The sequence below is a fragment of the Grammomys surdaster genome, unplaced genomic scaffold, assembly GCF_004785775.1.
Source record: "Grammomys surdaster isolate TR1022 unplaced genomic scaffold, NIH_TR_1.0 67, whole genome shotgun sequence".
NCBI classification, from domain to species: domain Eukaryota; kingdom Metazoa; phylum Chordata; class Mammalia; order Rodentia; family Muridae; genus Grammomys; species Grammomys surdaster.
The window spans coordinates 21,654,768-21,672,943 of NW_021604569.1; the positions used below are offsets into that span (position 1 = coordinate 21,654,768).

At 43.4% G+C, this 18,176-nt stretch overlaps 1 protein-coding gene across 4 annotated transcripts in view; it reads right to left on the minus strand.

The window, feature by feature from the left end:
• Positions 1-16,590, minus strand: part of Ogdh (oxoglutarate dehydrogenase) — a 67,010-nt gene extending 50,420 nt beyond the window's left edge. Inside the window, exons 1-2 of one of the 4 annotated variants that reach the window (XM_028776942.1) lie at positions 16,482-16,527; positions 10,089-10,336 (exon numbers count right to left, since the gene is read on the minus strand). In XM_028776942.1, coding sequence (XP_028632775.1) covers positions 10,089-10,310 — 222 coding nt within the window. In that variant the 5' untranslated portion in view covers positions 10,311-10,336; positions 16,482-16,527. Of the gene's footprint in view, positions 1-10,088; positions 10,337-12,810; positions 12,870-16,405 lie in introns of those variants that run through there. The other 3 variants (XM_028776948.1, XM_028776937.1, XM_028776941.1) reach the window with 3 other exon arrangements.
• Positions 16,591-18,176: the final 1,586 nt, after the last annotated feature.

Below are 18,176 nucleotides of genomic sequence, written 5' to 3' on the forward strand. Positions count from 1 at the left end.
CATGTGCTCCTGTCCCCAGGTCCACCACACCCATTTCTAAGGTCATCTGCCTCTCAAATCTCTTACTTGGCATGTTTTGCAATTAATAAAATCAGGAAAACATCTGTCTCTTTGCCTAGATTAGTAGTAGACTGTACAAAGTTCAGAACACTCAAATCTCATGGGAGATGAAGCCATTTATAAAAAGAAAAAAGTTAAAGTATCACATAGTAGGTGGGCAACATTACAAATGACACTCAAGGGATAGGAAGCTGTCAGGAAAATGAGGTCTGGACAAGACGGGGACTACAGGTAGAAGACGTGCCTTTCTCAGGGCACCAGTCTCTGCACCTAGTAAGTGGTTTTGGAATTCTCAGAAAATATACATAGCTGTTTTTCTTGAGCATGGTACATGTATGCATACATGATCATGTATATGCAAATGTAGGTCATGTGTTTGCATGGGGAGATAGGAATCAGGAGTATCATCTTCCACAAATGTTTTTTATCACAATCTTTTCAGACAGTCTCCCATTGTACTCTGGGCTAATTGGTACAGCTAGGCTCTCCACCTCCCCTCCAGGTGTGAAGGGACTGAAGGTGTGCACTGACCACAGTGCCTCTTTTTTACATGGATATTAGGGAATCAATTCAGGTCTTTGCTCCACTAACTGAGCCTTCACACTAATCCAAAATACACATTTTTTTAACTTAAAAGAGCTGTACAGTGTGTGTGTGTGGTGGTAGGGCGGGCACTATTTTTGTTTTGAGACAGGGTCTCACACTATATCCCAAGCTGGCCTTGAACTCAGGGATTTGCCTGCCTCTGTCTTCCAAACATTGGAATTAAAGGTGTATACTACCATGTCTAGCAAAAACATGATTTAAAAAAATCCATTTCTAGAGCCAATGATACGGCTCTGTGGTTAAGGACATTTGCTGCCAGGCCTGGCAACCTGAGTTCAATCCCTGGAACTCACAGTGGAAGGAAAGAACCAATTCCCAAGAGCTGTCCTCTGACTGCCACATGTATATCATAGCACCTACCCCCACTCTCAAGATAAATGTGAAAACAATTTTTAAAAATCCATTTCTGGTCCAATTCAAGAAACACCCATTAAAGGCTAACTATCTACATTGTGCTCTAAGGTTTTGGGAACAAGAAGACAAATTAAAATGAGCTTCTTACTCTCAAGAACAAGTTACAAGAAAAGAAACTATGTGAATTCACAGCATGTACAATGCATATGAATGCAAAGAAGAGACGGCAGCCATTTAAAGAGCATCTCAGGCCCTGAGGCTTGTGGAGCAAGTGGTTCCTAAGGAAGCTGAAGGTAGAATGAGCACATGCTGAAGAACACTGAATAGCAACATCAGGAAGGGAAGATGATATTGAAGGAAACTGCTGATACCAGGTCCTGGAACACAATACTTGGGGGCACATGGTTAACCACCTCATGGGGAGCCAGCACTGAACACTGGAAAATCTCTGTAGCCCAATGCTAACAGGAGGAAGCCAGCAGAAGAGGAGCTCATATCTTCCTGCCAACCTCCCATAAGTGGGCTTAGGGTCATAACCTTCCTGCCAGGATGACTTAAAACAGGGCAGATTTCAAATGCAAATAATTTTAATACTATGGTTGAAATAAAATGAAATCCGAGCTCCTACTTTATTTACAGAAAACCAAAAGCACTTAGTAGTCCTGTACTGGTGCTAGCCAAGTACTAACCAAGAACATGTGACAATAATCAGGGATATGGGTGGAGCAGGCTCAAAGGCCTACTCAGCATTGACAAATTTTTGATAAAGCCCAGCACTATCAAATACACCCTCAATTACTAAGTTCAAATACTAATTATACTTATTGTTATCAATATAAGCTATAGGAGAATGAGTGAAAGCCAGAAGAAAGCTTCCTTTTAGCTTTCTGAACCAATGAAAAGGCAGGCAGATAGATGTTCCCTAAGTGACCCAGTAGCCACCCAACGTCATCTACCTATAGGATGGCTAGTGCTACTTTGAGGGGCAAGCCCTGCTGTCTTAGTCACAACATGCAGGCAAGGTTGGATTCATGCTTTCTATCCTCCCTCCAAATCTATTCTGACTTGTAGGCCCTTGAGTTCTTCCATAAAATGTCCTGGGAATGATTTCAAATGTGAATATGTGACTACCTTATATGAACATGTCTCAGACCAATGTAAGAGTAGCCAGAGAAAAGACAAACTACAAATGTTCAAAAGAATTCAAGAGGAAGAGCTGAACCTGGGACACTTCTAGCCACTCAGTCAGTTCCTAGGCAGGAAGCGTCTTTCCCAGCCAGGGCAGGACTACTGCCCATTACCACTCCATCTCATGGTATGCTATGATCATGCTTACTGATACCCATTACAAGCAGCCAGTGAAAATGAGAGACCTGATGGAAGCATGCCTGCAATCCTACTACTCTTGGGGCTGAGGTACTGTTACAAAGTAGAAACAAACAAACAAACAAACAAACAACCAGAGCAATCATAATTAGATGTCAGTTAAAAATACCAAATGAATGTAAGCACCAATAACATTGTTGTTTTTATAGTATAGTACGGTGACAGAAGTTTCCAAGCTTTCTGTCTGGGCATGTGAATTAAATTGTAACAAAGCAAAGCTGCCTTAGCTCTGACCTACAGGGTGCACTGTAAGTATAAGACATGCTGTACTAAACTATAGGTGGCCACAGTGAAGCAGGCTGGCAGCTAGCCAGTCAGTCCTATACGCTCTTCCATCCATCCATATTCCTTGCCTCTTCATCTCTCAGGAGTACAGTCTGTCTCTCAACATGTTCCCGAAGACCTGAGTCCAGATCTCAGGGAATTTCCAACCACTCCTTATCACTGGAACTTCTCTACGAAGCAACTGAGGAGCAGGCCAGCAATTATTACCAGCTATGACTGAGGCTTTCACAGACCTTACCTGGAGATATCTTGGCTACTTGGGACTACTATGAGAGAGACCAGAGCCTTCAGCTGATTCAATCAAGAAATATATCACACTGATACTACTCAAGGGCCTAAGACCTGCTTCAAGAAAGCCTTGAATGGGGGGAGGAAGCCAAAGTATAGGAAGTCTCAAGACTGAACAGGCTGGCTGTCCAATGTGCTATCTTCTTCTTTCTAAACATTGACATTGGCCCCTTAGGAAACCTCTCCTAGTCCCCAGGCCATGTGGAAAAATGAGCTGCTTCTTGGACTTACAAAGCCAGCTCTTCAATTTTCTCATAAGGAGAACATTCTGGCTGCTCAAGGATAAACTGCCCTTAAGCAACTCAATTCTCTTTACTCTTGGTGCTTACCTTTCCCTTAAGATCTATTTTGGTTTCTCCCTTTCTATTCTGATTTTTTGTTTTTATTTTGCTTTAAAATATAGTATAAGGGGACAATAAAAAAAAAAGTGTATCCTGAAAGATGTAGTAATCTTCAGAGTAGCTTCTCCATTTCCACTTGGCTTGAATTAGTTCTCAAGGCCATCCTGGCCAGTCTCACTCTCCTACTGAAGAGGGTTCACACACTCATGGCACCTAACAAAATACAAAATAAGCAAGCACCTTTTGATTTACCTGTGAAACTTCTTTTAGATTCCTTTAGAACCTAAATATTATCCTGTCTGAGGGTCTTTCCTCTCAACCTGCCACTTGCTGAGGTTATAAGCCCTTGCTTGCTAAGTCCCCCATCTCCAACCCTGCCCGCCCTTCCTCATCTCTCATAGCTCAGAACAATCTGTACTTCCCTTCAGAAGTTCAAGGGTTCTCCTCTTTGCTGAGCCAACTCACACATACTGCTCATTAACAGATACCAGTCAACATAGTTCTTACACCAACAAAGTGGCCATGATCTGCAAACTGACACACAGGGGAAGAGGCTGCTTTACAATTCTTGCTGCTTTTAAGAGTTAATGGGTATCCCTAGTTGAACCACAAATGCATACCCATTAGAAGTGCGAATACTGTGTACTAGTCTGGGCTGGTGTAGTTTAACACAAAAAGCTACAGTTGTTGAAACCACTCTTGGTAGAAGTTGTTGAAGATCATTGAGAGGTAGCTTTCAAGTCCTGATTGTTGAAATTCTATTTAAGTTGACTACAGACTTTAAGTATATATTATTTTCATAATCATTCAAAATCAACTACAACCTGAGAAGACAGCTCAGTCAGTAAAGTGGTTATGGTGCAAGCCCGAGGACCTGAATTTGATCCCTATGTCCCATACAAAACAGAAAACAAAGCAAACAAAACAACAAAAAACAAAACAGGCAGAGTGGCACCCACCTATCTCTAGCATCAGAGACTTCAGGGACAGGAAACCTGGCACTCACTGGCCATCCAGCTCAACCTATTCAATGACCTCCAGGAGACTAAGAAACCCTATCTCAAAACATACGGTAAATGGCTCCTGAGGAATAATACCTGAGGTTTACCTAACTTCTATACGTATACTCATATGCATATGTGCACATATATAGACACATGAGTAATATACTTAAAAATAAACTGGGTCTCGGGCTAAGGGCAGAGCTCAGTGGTACAGTACTTGTCTAGATATATAAGGTACAAGGTTAAATCCTTAATACCACAAAGTAAAGGGGAAGAATATGTACCCAAATGGTAGAATGCATTCTAGAGTGCATACTCAATTCCTAGCACCCTGTAAATAAAAACAAATCACAAATAAAACAAAAAATCTTTAGGGGTCCAGGAGATGGCTTAGAAGATAAAATACTTGCCATGCAAGCACAAAGTCCTGAGTTCAGACCCCTAGCACTGATTTAAAAGCTGGGTATGGTAGCACATGCTTATAATCTCCACATTGGGAGGGAATGGGGTTGAGGTAGGCAGACATGCAGAGCTCACTAGCCAGCTAGTCCACACAATCAGTAAGCTCTGAATCTAGTTTGAGACCTTGTCTCAAAACAAGATAGGCAGCAGAAAAGATCCCAACACTGACCTCTGACCCACATATACACACCAAAAACAAAATAAACAAACAGAAAACACCCCAGAAAGTGCCTTTTAAATGCCAAAAGACATTACCTAAAATGTTTTCTGGCCAGGTGCAGTGGCATACGCCCTTTAATCCCAGCACCCAGAAGGTAGGTAGAAGCAAGCTGATCTCTGTGTTTGAGGCCAGCCTGCTCTACATGGCCAGTTTCAGTCCAACCTGGGCTACATAATGAGACCTCACTAAAAAATTTTTTTAATTAATTAATAAAAAAACCACTTTTCTGAATTCCTCCTAGAAATAACCAGTAAAAACAGCACTAAAGCAGTGCCCTGAAGACTGTGTGGCATAGCCACTCCCTTTCAAAAGAGCGGTGTAGGAAGCCCCCTCCACCACCATGTACAATGAACATACTGACTGTAAGATAACATGGAGGTCCCTGTCCTGAGCACTCTCAAGGCAGCACAGAAATGGGCAAACGTGTATCAGGGATAGAAATGGCCCTATTTTCCTAAGTGCAGTCAAAGCAGAGTCACTCTGGTGTAGTGAAAAGGTAGTGGACTCTGACTTGTATCGTTCCCCTGCTGCTTAGTTTACCCACAGAAAATTAGAAAATAATTGTGTCATGAGCATGGAAGAATGGGCAGGCCAGAAAGGGCAACAGGCCAAAGGAAAGTGATGGCTCTCCACCTAGTTCCTGAATGCAGAGTTCCTGACTCCTGCAGCAGCCACCTGAACCATGGTTCTTATTGGACTTTAAAGAGTGGACAAGCAAGACACATGAAAAACACCAATAAGAAATGGAGAGCTGGCTGGGCGGTGGTGGTGCACACCTTTAATCCCAGCACTTGGGAGGCAGAGGCAGGCGGATTTCTGAGTTCGAGGCCAGCCTGGTCTACAGAGTGAGTTCCAGAAGAGCCCGAGCTATAAGAGAAACCCTGTCTCGAAAAACAAACAAACAAACAAAAAAACAAAAAGAAAGAAAAGCAACAAACAACAGGGAGGAGAAGAAGGGAGGGAAGGAGGGAGGAGTGTCAATTAACCAAATTAGAGAGAAGGGAGACTTTGTGAAGTGGGGAGGGTCCACCAAGACAGGAAAGGGGTAGAGTGCTGCAGTCCTGAGCTGTGGGAAAGCGCCATGGCAGGGTGGGCAGGAAGGGGAAAGCAGGACCAGTGACCAGCATCTTCAAGACAAGTGCTGGAGCACTAAACAAAAGGCCCAGGTCCTTCTACCCTTTCAGGACTAAACCTATATTTATCAGCCAAGCAAGAACCTGGTAGCTGTGTAAGAAAGATCTAGACACAATACTGTAGCTTGGGTATTGTCTCTACAGAGTAAAACAAGACCAGGGGCTTGGCAGTGCTCAAGTACCTGCTTGTTTTAAGACTATTGAGATCACACACATGTCATTATGCTTGGCTAGTTCTGTTTTTAAAACATAAATGCAGATGTCATTATTCTATGTGTCCCCAATATGTTAAGATATTAAAGGAGCTTTAAATGCTAATACAGGCCACTACCAAAATTCTTAAATGCCTACGATAACCTAGAACAGATAGTCTCAGAGAGGGCCAAATTCAGAACAAAAGGACAGTAGACCCAGTACAGAGGTAGATCAAGTTAGAAGACAGAATACTGTGGAGCAGTACAGGAAGAAGGGACAGAGAGTTCTGACTCACTGCCATACTCTGACCACAGACATAATTTTCCCAATCACACATACTTCCACTTTTCTGTGGAATGCTGAGGACTGCTAAATCAGGGCCTCATGTATGAGTGTCAAACATAGTACAAATGAACTATACACACACTAGCCATCTTAAAAGTTGTTTTAAATATAGATGGTCAAGCATGCTGCTTCATGTCTGTAATCCCAGAGCCTGAGAGACAAAGGTATATGGATCTCCCAGTTTGCAGTCAGCCTGATCTATAAAGTGAGTTCCAGGATAGTAAGGGCTACACAAAGACTCTTGTCTCAAACCAAACCAAACCAAACCAAACCAAACCAAACCAAACCAAACCAATCAACCAACCAACAAACAAACAAACAAACAAAAAAAACCCTTTCTGGTACTGGAGATTAAAACATTCTTTTTTTTTTTTTTCTTTTATTTACTTTTGTGTCAGGTCCCCTGGAACTGGACTTACAGATGGCTTACAGATGGTTGTTAGCCAATATGTGGCTGCTGGGAACTCAGGTCCTCTGCAAGAACAACAAGTGCTCTTAAACTACCGAACCATTTCTCTAGGTCCTTTATTTAAAAACAGTTGACTCATGTATCCCTACCTGTGCTGTCCTCTGACTCTCTAGTAGCCACGATGCCCTTGGATTTCTGATTCTCTTCCCACTATCTCCCATGTATACACTGAGGTCATTATCTGTCATCACCATGCCCAGTTTACAAAGTGCTGAAAGGACTGAAACCAGGGATTCTACATGGCAGACTCTACCAACTGAGCTATACCCTAAGTATTCTTTTGTACATGCGTGCATGTGTGTTTTCATACACATAAATGTGTGTACAGAGGCTAGAAGCTGACATAGGGTATCTTCCTTGACATTTTCTATCTTATTTTTTAAGGCAAGGTCTTTTACTAGATGGAATTTGCCAGTTAGTTAAACTAGCTAACTAGGCAAACTCACAAGGACCTTCTAATTCCCACCCCAGCACTGGAATTATAGGTACATGCTGCCATGCCTAGCTTTTTATGTGGGTGCTGGAGGCAGTGTGTGTGTGTAAACTTAGGTCCTCATGGTTGTACACCAAGCACTTCACCCACTGGATCATCTCCCTAGCCCCAAAGCATTTTTAATAAAATGAAGTATTTCTAAGGACATAACATTCTAGTCATAGGTATTTCTGAAAATATCACTTAAATTACCGGTCATCTCCCTCAAAAAATATGCATACACCATGTGTGTACATAATTTGAAGAGGACTATTTAGCTGTGATGTCAGTCTACAACCAGGATCTCTAGTGGGCCCAGCCCTTCAATCAGTCCTCTTGCTCCTCCTTCCACAGATAGAAGGGGCAGAGCAATGAATGCCTCAGTCTCTAAGAGTAACCCAAAATCTTAGTAACAGATACAGGCATAAACTCTGCTCCAAGGACCTTCAACCTGTACACATCTTCAATTAAGAACAAAATCTTGCCGGGCAGTGGTGGCGCATGCCTTTAATCCCAGCACTTGGGAGGCAGAGGCAGGCAGATTTCTGAGTTCAAGGCCAGCCTGGTCTACAGAGTTAGTTCCAGAGAAACTGCACTACACAGAGAAACCCTGTCTCGAAAAACCAAAAGAACAAAATCTCTTATATGTATACTCTTCACCCTCCCAACAGTGTTTTCAAGAAGCGCTCATATTGACCCCAAGACTCCAATCCTGCCACCAACAGTCTCTATGGGGACCATGCAGATGGTAGCTGAGCATTCTTGCCCCACTCTCAGTGTCATGACAGACTTTCTTCAATATCCTGTCACCCTAATTATCACATGCTGCTGTTTCTAACAACCTTAACCATGCAGGGAGAAGGGAAAAACAAAACAAAACCCTTTTCAAGGAATACTGTCCACCTGTCTAGAGAACAAAAGCTATTATGCCCCACAGAAATCTCCTCCTTTAGTAGGTAGGCATGCCAGTGTATGCCCTGCAATCTCAGCACTACAACAGTAAAAGCAAGAGGATTCAGAGTTCAAGGACAGCCCGGACAACCTAACACATTTCAGGCTCCCTGGCTGTACTTCCTTCAAAGTCCACAAGGAGAAAATGAAGAGGGTTGCTAGGAATTTCAGAGCAGTAACAATTTAAAAGTTTGGGGGTAAATAGGTAAAAGTGTGGTATAGAAGGAGCTAAGGTGGGAGGAGTTAGGAGAGGAAGGTGAAGGAGGAGGAAGTCGATGGAGGAGCAGGAGGTGGAAGGACAATGGAGGAGAAGCACATGGCCTGGAAAAACCACAAGTTATAAGGGATCTCATAGCTGGGGAGTAGAGTAGTGTAATGGTAAATCTGCCCAACCTAGGCGTGCAGTTTATATCCATAACTATTGAGTTGTGTTTTCCTTGACTGGTCTTATTTGGACTTACTGTATCAGTGTAGCCCTCCTGTACAATAAAGTCCTGAGTTTAAAACAAACAAATAAATAAACAAACAAAAACTAAAAACCTAATCACAGGTCAATGGATACAGGATGTCTCTGGGTAAGATGACTATGATTCAATAGTGTAAATAGGCCCAGTCCACAGTAAAGACAAACATCTTGGCTGAGCATCTCCTCCATGAAGATGACCTCATGACTGTGCCATTTCCTTCCATTCTCCCAAAGACTTAAAGATGAGAGCAGGTTGGGGGGAGCTGTGGAATATATACTCTTACCATTGCACCACACTGCAACCCTGCACCAAGCTGGCTTCCATAGACTAAGAAATGACCATCAAGACCCATAAACAGTCATTGGCCACAAACAGAACAAACCAATTCTGGCACTACTAAGATGCCGGGACTAGCCTAGGGGAGGTGGATACAATGTGGTAGTTTTGGGGCTCTCTAATTAAGCACAGCACATCTCCACATAGTCTGAACTAGTCACCCTCAGAAAGGATTCAGGCAAATATTGAAGAAAATAGTCTAAGAAGAAAAGTGCCCACGTAGATGATACAGAGAAATCAAAGACAGGAGAAAAATAGAAACACAAGGATCTAAACAGCTGTTTATATAGAAGGTACATGTGGTATATTTAAAATGTCACAAATACACATGTTCTCTCATAGTAGTCAGGATGGAAGAGCATCTTGAGGTCCCATTCTTTCCCACAGACTTTCTTTCTTCAGAGAGCTTCATCCTAAAGCAACCTTCGGGGAGATCCTGGAGGGCCAGTCGTGTGCTTCCTCACATGTTCGCAGGATCACACTTGTATTTCCTTATCATTGTGTGCTTTGAGTGTTGAGCTCATTGCTGGATATAACTCAAGAGGACTGTGGTTTCCACTGAGGCCACTGAGTCTGACGCAGTTGACATGGTGGATGGTGCCGGATTCTAGTTGCCTGCCTGCCCACTGACTCTTCTGGATACACTCACTTACCTGGAAGTCAGTGAGCACCTGACCAACATACAGAGCAGAGGAACTACTCTGTGAGCCTTACCTTATGTACACTTTTGGGATTCTCCAACCAGGCACAGTACATTTCCTCCACATAGTTCGAACTAGTCCCACTAAGAAATGGTTCAGCAGCTACAGGTGCAGAATAGCACCGAATCTGTTGAAACGTCCTAATTGCTGCTGGTTTGTTTTGTGAAAATGTCTTAACAGTCTGGGAGGCTGTCAATGGCCTTAACTTAGCAGCACAAGTCCTTAAATGAAACATTTTGTCCCGAAGCCTTCCACAAGTACCTGTTTGAAGAAAAAAATAGAAAAGTTTAAAAGAATGTTAAAGACAGTAGCTTAAAAAGTATTCATAACAGCCAATGACTGTTTAGAGCCTAGCCCAATGCTCAAGAGCAAGACAGAGCATGACTGTCAAACTGGCATACCCACATCCCCTAAGATGCCCAGACTAGCCCCAGAGATGTAGGCACAGAGCTGCAAGCTTCACCATCTGACTGAGGATCTCTACATTAAATAAGACAGGAAATGACTGCAGAAAAGACAATAAGGATTGCTTAAGGATTAACGTTAACTGCAAAATGGCATTTTTTAACATATTCAGAAACATTGAGTATTCTCTGCTCTTAGTATTCTTGGAAGTAGAAGAATTTGACTTTGCTTATCCTCAAGTAAGTTACTCCTTAAGAAATAAATATATAATGCCAGAGAAAGCTTGGCTCCAAAAGGACAAATACCTAGAGAGCTTCAACCCTCCTTAAAATGACTCATCCTAAAGTTTGCCCTTTAGCAAATGGCACAACAGTCTAGCTAAAAATGACCAGAATACCTGCTTGTTATCCACACTGAGAGTAACATTCCAATCAGCTTAGTATATGTAGCTTGTCCTTCAGCCTTCCCTCTTACATATGTGGTAAGAAAACTGTGGGCAGGTCTTAAGACACAATTCCAGGGGCTTTGCCTAATGTATGAAGAACAATACATTAGGGCTGGAGTTCCAGTATTGATATGGTTCACAGCATTCTGTGACTCCAGTTCCAGGGGCTCTTGTGTCCTCCTCTTACCTCACGGCAATAGGTATGCACATGGAACACATATGTACATGCAGGCAAAACAAACACATAAAATTTTTAAAAACCTAAAAAATTAAAATAAAAAGAACACATCCATAGGGGAGTGATGGTACATGCCTTATTCCCAGGAGAAAGCAGAAAGAAGCAAGTAGATAATTGAATTCCAAACCATCTTGGGCTACAGGGCTACATAATGAGACTCTGTCTCCAAACAAACAAACCTCAAATAAATAATAAAAGAGAAAAAGAAAAAAAGAGGTAGAACCCTTTACATACAAAATTGAAAATGGATCCATGACTTAACTGTAAGAGGTAAAATTGGAGCTGGAGAGCTGGCTCAATGACTAAGAGAACTTCTACTGCTCCTTCAGAAAAATCAGCTTTGATTCCCAACACCCACAGGGCGACTTACGACCACGCAGATTCAGGGAATCTGACACCCTCTTCTAACCTTCACAGGCACCAGACATATACATGGCATAAACACAGAAAAAAATTTAAAGAGAAGATGCATTTGGGGGGAAAAAGATAAAAAAAGAAAGAGTGGTCTAGGCTCAAAGAAACAGTGCTTGTCTAGCATAGGCAAGGCCTTGGATTAGAAATCAGAAACCTATTGCAGTTGGGATGCTGATATATGAGAGAATAAAAAAATGAAAAGAAAACCAAGAAAAACAGATTTTTAAGTGTTAAATGGCATAACCTTAGGAAAGATAAACTTAAATATTTAGGCGTGTCAATGAGCAGACAGACCAGTGAGGGTAGACATAAAGAGGCAATTTCAAGAGGTGTTGCATAAAAACCAACACCTGTAATCCCTGCACTCTGGAATCTGAGACAGGAACATTTAAATGTTATTATATGTATTATGTATATGGAAAATATACTTATATATTAAATGGGCATATGTTAAATATAAATGTGTACATACAGGTGCATGCACATGTGTGTATAGGCCCAAGGTCAACCTCTGATGTTATTCCTCAAGTGCTGTACTCTCTTTTGGAGACAGTAGCTCACTTGTCAAATGAACTAGGCCTGCTGGCAGCAGGCCCCAGGGATCCACCCTCTTCTGCCTCCCAGCCCTAGGATTACAAGCATGTACTACCACACCCAGGTCCTTGCCCAGTAAGCACTTTACTGATAGTGCCACAGGTATCAATGACACCAACTTGCTATGTAAGCATTACATACTAGGCCTGACCTGTTCTGTCTCTTTGAACCAGAGTAGAGACAGTAATTACTGTTTTCTCTCTCATTTTTTTTAAAAAATTATAATACAAACATTAAAGTACTTTGTAAACTTCAAGTATTTCTATGACTAAAGAATTATAACTTAAAAGAAACCAACAGAGATGTCTGAGAAATTTAAGGGTCCAAGGTAAGTAAACATCAGCTACCTTGGTCTGACAATTACTCTAACATCTAAAACATTAGTAAAGTGTCTCCATTATTTAGCAAACCAGCCTACTTATTCCATTTAACTACAGGCTTTCATCCAGAAGCAAAACCAGACCAAAGTCAGACCACTGAGCAAGTTTCTTTAGCTAAGTCTGAAGACTGCTGTGGTCTTTCTCTAGCTGTGGCTCTGCAGCATCAGAGGTACCCAAGACTGCAGAGGTCTAAGCAGGTGGACTGGTAAGGGTGGGAGTGGAGAGGAACTATTAGGAGGTGTTGCATAATGGCGCATACCTGTAATCCTAGCAGTATAGAGGCTGAGGCTGGAACATCTGGATTTCCAAACCAGTCTGAGTTACTTACTTGGACCTAATTCAAAGACAACCACAACATATGTTCTTAAAGAGTGAAAACTACGAAGTCTTTATAGAAAGCATGATAATTTGTCAACATTTTACTAAATGATGACATACAGAATTTCTATTTCTTGATAAATTCAGCCCCAAACATAAATGTTAAATTTAAAACAAAAGTCTCTGAAAGGTTTGACAAAAGAAGTAAACTGACCTGAGCCTTGAATCTTGGAACCTGGAGACACAGAGAGAGCACTCCTCTTGTGTCACATGTCTCAGATTAATTAGTAGAGACGCTCTAAGACATGTCAACAAGGATAGACAAAGGAAGCCACAAAGCCTATGCTCTCAAGCCAAAGAACAGTGACAGATGAAGCAAGGTGGAAAATTTAAACAATTGTCCTAACACCATAATCCCATCCTCAGAGATGTCAAAATACAAATCAGGAACTTAATCTCCACCTCTACTCCAGCAACAATCAGCTGGGAGCCTCACTGCAGCAATGAGGGCACACTCCTTACTGAGTGGGAAGCTCGTAACTACAGTAGTAACAAGCTCTTAGACACAAGACAGCATTCCCTGCCATTTAGCAGTCAAAAAGACCCTGCTCTACTTTGCTTAGAAATTTAAGGGCCAGGTGTGGTGATGCATGCTTTTTTTCCCTAGCACTAGGAGGCAGAGGCCTCCTAGATCTCTCCTAGAGGTCACCGAGTTCCAGGCCAGCCAGAGATACACAGTGAGACCCTACCTCAAAAATAAATAAATAAATAAATAAATGAATAAATGAATAAATAAATAAATAAGAAAGATAAATTCTCATAACTTCTCGACTTTTATTAACACCAATATATGACAGCTGCTAGGACTACCAGATAGGGCCAGGTTGGGTAGTGAATGCTTTTAATGCCAGCAGTTGGGTGACAGAAGCAGACAGATATTTGATTTCCAGGCCAGCCTGGTCTAGAAAGCAAGTTCCAGGACAGCCAAGGCTACACAGAGAAATCTTGTCTCAAAAAACCACAAAACAACAACAAAATTCCCTAATTTGGTAAAATGTTTAAGCATACAGATTCAAGAAGATAAGTAGACCCTAAAGCCAGGCCCTATAGACATAGCAAGTTATGAAAATCTTGTGAATCACTACAATAATGCATTATGCTCACAAAAATAAAATTAAAATGAAAAGGCCTAAGGAGACTGCTTAAGCAAATGAGTGTATGTGCTCATGTAAGCATGAGGATTTGAGTTCAAATCCCTAGAACCTATTCTATGGGAGGCAGAGAGGGGAGGACCACTGGGGTTTGGTGTCAGTCTAGCTCCTAGTTCAGTGTGAGAGATCTTGTCTCAAGGGAATAGAAAAACTTAAACAATATAATTCTCATCAGAAGCTAGAAGAACAAGAAAAACTGACACAGTTTTCAAATACTAAAGAACAGAACTGTCAATCTGAAATCAACAAACAAAAGCTGCCAAGAAAGCACAACACTTTGATAAAGGCGCTGTCCGGTACGACAGCCCAGACCGGATCCCGAGGATCCATGCTGGATCTCCTTAGAAGTAAAGTGACTTTCTAAAGCTGTCCTCTGACCTAGACACACAGTGCCAGGTATGGTGAGGCATGCCTGCAAATCCCAGCATTTAATAAGCCACGGCAGAAGGATAACCATGGATTCAAGGCCAGCCTGGGCTGTATGTGTGTATGCTAAAATAACCCAAAGAAAGTCAGTAGAAAGAAAAGAGAGACATGATACTAGAAGAAACTAAGCAAAATGGAAGATTTAAATTTTAACATATCACTATAAATTCTAACGTGTCGTCAGAAGCCCAAAGGGCAGGGAGATAAAGTATATGCTTGTCTACAAGAGTCTTATTTCCAAGACAGCAAAGTAGAGCTGAAAACACACATTTCATGAAAATACAAACCGTATGTCCAAAATAGCCCCATTATTATTAGATAAAATAAATGGCACAGAAAAGGCAATTACCAGAGACTGAAAGGCATATAAATAATGAAATGCTCAATCTATCAAAGAGATAAGCAAGACTAAATGTGTATATACCAAGAAAGAAAGTGGCGGGCCTGCAAGATGGGTCAGTGTCACCAAACCTAACCACCTGGGGTCAGTTCCCAGAGGCCACAGGATGAAAGGGGAGAACCAGAGCTCACAAGTTGCCCTGTGACATCTACATAAGCACTGTCACACATGCATGTCTCCCTACCCACAACTAAATGTAAGCTTTTAAATGAAAAGAAAGGAAAGCTGGATAATATGTGATGCAAAGTGACAAGGATAGAAAAAGAGAAAAAGACAATTATAGTGTCACTCATTCTAATGCCACTTACTAAAGTAATCTACCTGGTTCCACCTTCAAGGGCAAGGCTAGAGGATCAGACAAACAGGGAAACTCCAACGGTGTCCTCTGCTCAATGTCAGAGCACAGGATGCACAGACACAAGTAGGGCCTGTAAGAGTAATGAAATCCACAGAAAAGCTGGGGAAAAAAATTTACTTCTGTTTTTAGTTACACGTTTCTACGTAAGGTCACGAACACTCACAATGGCTTCACTATATACTGACAACACTTACGTCTTAGAGACTTCACTTGAAAACTGCTTGACCCGACTGACCCTACTTGGGCCTGTAGGGGTGTTCCTTGAGTGACCTTTTGACGTCAAGGGTCTAAAACTCCACCCTCCAATGATGATTAACGCCGCCATTTTCTGATCTTACAGTCAGGAAGTCGTGTTACGCATGCGCACAGTACCTAGCCCATCGCTTCTCATTACCTTTAATCCCCCTTCTCCACACCTCACCCTGCTCCTTCACTGTGTAGATACTCCTATGCCCTACCCTCGACTCTCCTGTCTTAATACTTGTGTCCATGTGAGGATTCTTCCCGAATTTGTCAATTTAGAGACTGGCACACTGCTCGGTGGGCAAAAGGAACATGATCTGGTAACTCATGCGAGGGCACAGTAGCAGGCTTCCCAGTCACTCTGTGGGTAACTCACATCTGCCACACACTCTCGCGAGGAAAGCGGTGCGTGGATGGTGTTTCTAGGGAAACCAGTGTCACCTTGGCCGACAGCCTGGTTTACCTCATACCGGCAGGTGGGGCTGCCGCAGGCACCAAGGTCAGCGCCGTGACCGGGCGTGGCGAACACAAGGACGGCGGCCTGCTGGGGCCAGAGCACGCAGGACAAAAGAACGCGCGCGGGCCGGAGGAAGCGACCGGGCCACGTGACACGCCGCGACCTTGGGACTCTCCCGGACCGCCGGGCCACCTACACCCTAGCCCGCCGCCTTCGCGGCTCCGCCGCCAGAGCCAATAGCGCTCGGCCCCGCGACCCCCGGCGCGCGTCCGCGTCCGCCAATCTCCGCCCGCCTGGCGGACCCTGCCACGCCATTGGCTACGACGCCTGTCCGTCAGGCCTCGTCCCCCGCCCATCATCGCCGCCCTCCGCCAGCCCGGCTCTGTCCGGCTTCACACCCGTCACTCAGGCACTCCGGCTGCAAGGACGCATAGGCCTCACCCTCAGCCGCGAGCACCGGGTGTCAAGCGCCGAGCCTCCCAGCACTGGACGGAGCCCGTCTGCCGCACAAGGTTACCTGTCTCCCGTTCAGCTCCACCCGAGTGAGGCGCCGACACCCCACTCCGGGCTCCAAACTCTCAGCCCCGCCCTGGCGTGTGGCGTCAACGCGTAGCCCGGCCCCAGAGGAGCGGCCTGCAGGACAGGCTGTGGGCGTAACATGACGTCACAGAATTGGGTTTCAGTCGCTCAGGCTTCGCGCCAACGCAGAACTTTGCATCTAGCCAAAGTCAGCCTGTTGCTCACTGCCTTTCGGCTGTCATTAGAAGTTACACGTGAGAAGCTTCCAAAGCTTGTTAAGAACCTGGTAAATTCAGGGCGTGTGATGCAGTCTGATAATTGCAGCGTTTGGCGGACCGAAGCAGGAGTGTTGTGACTTTGAGGCCCACAGGCGTTGTATCCAAAACAAGCTGCACTAAATCATAGTTGAGTTGATAAAATTGATAACTGCACAAAATAATTAGAATAACAAGATCAACTATTTTGAACAATTGTTTTTGTAGCAGTCTTTGTGAAGATTAGTTAGTGAGGCCTAATGTATAGTAACCTGTGACTTGGGTGTTAGTATTCTGACAGGAAGCTGTGCTAAGATCTCCCTGAATCGTCCTGGCTCCGGAGCCTGCTATAAACAGAAAAAATCCACTAGTTAACATGCTGCACTTCACTAATATGAAATGTTCCCCATGTCAAGATGTTCAGCCAGAGCCTTAAGTCCCAGCACTCAGGAGACAGAGGCAGGCTCAACTCTGAATTTGAGGCCAGCCTGATCTACAGAGAGTGTTTCAGGGACACACAGAGAAACCCTGTCTTAAAGAACGAACAAACACCAGCACTTGGGAGGCAGAGGCAGGTGGATTTCTGAGTTCGAGGCCAGCCTGGTCTACAGAGTGAGTTCCAGGACAGCTCGGGCTACACAGAAAAACCCTGTCTCGAAAAAAACCAACCCCCCCCCCCAAAAAAGGAGGAGGAACAAACAAACAAAAAACCACAACCAAACAAAAATATTCAGCCAGGTTTCAAGATACACACCTGTAATTTCAGAACCGGGAAAAACTGACCATATGGATGTCAAGATGGACTTCACAGTTTTTGCAGGCAGCCTGGGCTACATAGTTGGATTAAGCCTCAAAAAGGAGGGTGATTCATTTCATACTCATGTCTTTCGTTGTTGTTTGTTTGAGACAATGGCATGTAGCTCAGGCTGGCTTCAAATTCATAATGTAGGCTGGCCTTGACTCCGGTTTCTTTTGCCTCCATATACCAAGTGCTGGGACTATAGATATAAGTCACCATACCCAGCTTCATGCTCATGGCCTTTAACTCCCCTCTTGTTTCTCTTTTTAACAGAAACAGTGCAGTTTATAGGCTCAAGGTTTTTGATGGGTAGTAATAAAGACTTTATGATTTGAGGCAGTTTATCCTTGCTATGTATGGCAAATGGCACCAGTGCTGAGTGAGCTGGCTGGGGAGTCTTTTGCCCTACAGAAATAGAAGTCACGAGTATGCCAGAAGCTCTTCAAGCTTTGGTAGCAGTGACAGGCCAGGGTACAAGGGCAGAGAAGCACCAGCAATGGTACACATGAGTTGTCTTTCCATGGACTTTGAGTATATCGCCCTACAGGTGATATTGCTCTTAGGCAGGCCTAAGAAGCCAAGATTCCTCAGCCCTTAGTTAGAACTTGCCATTGCAGCTTAAAGGCAGCCTAGGTACTCA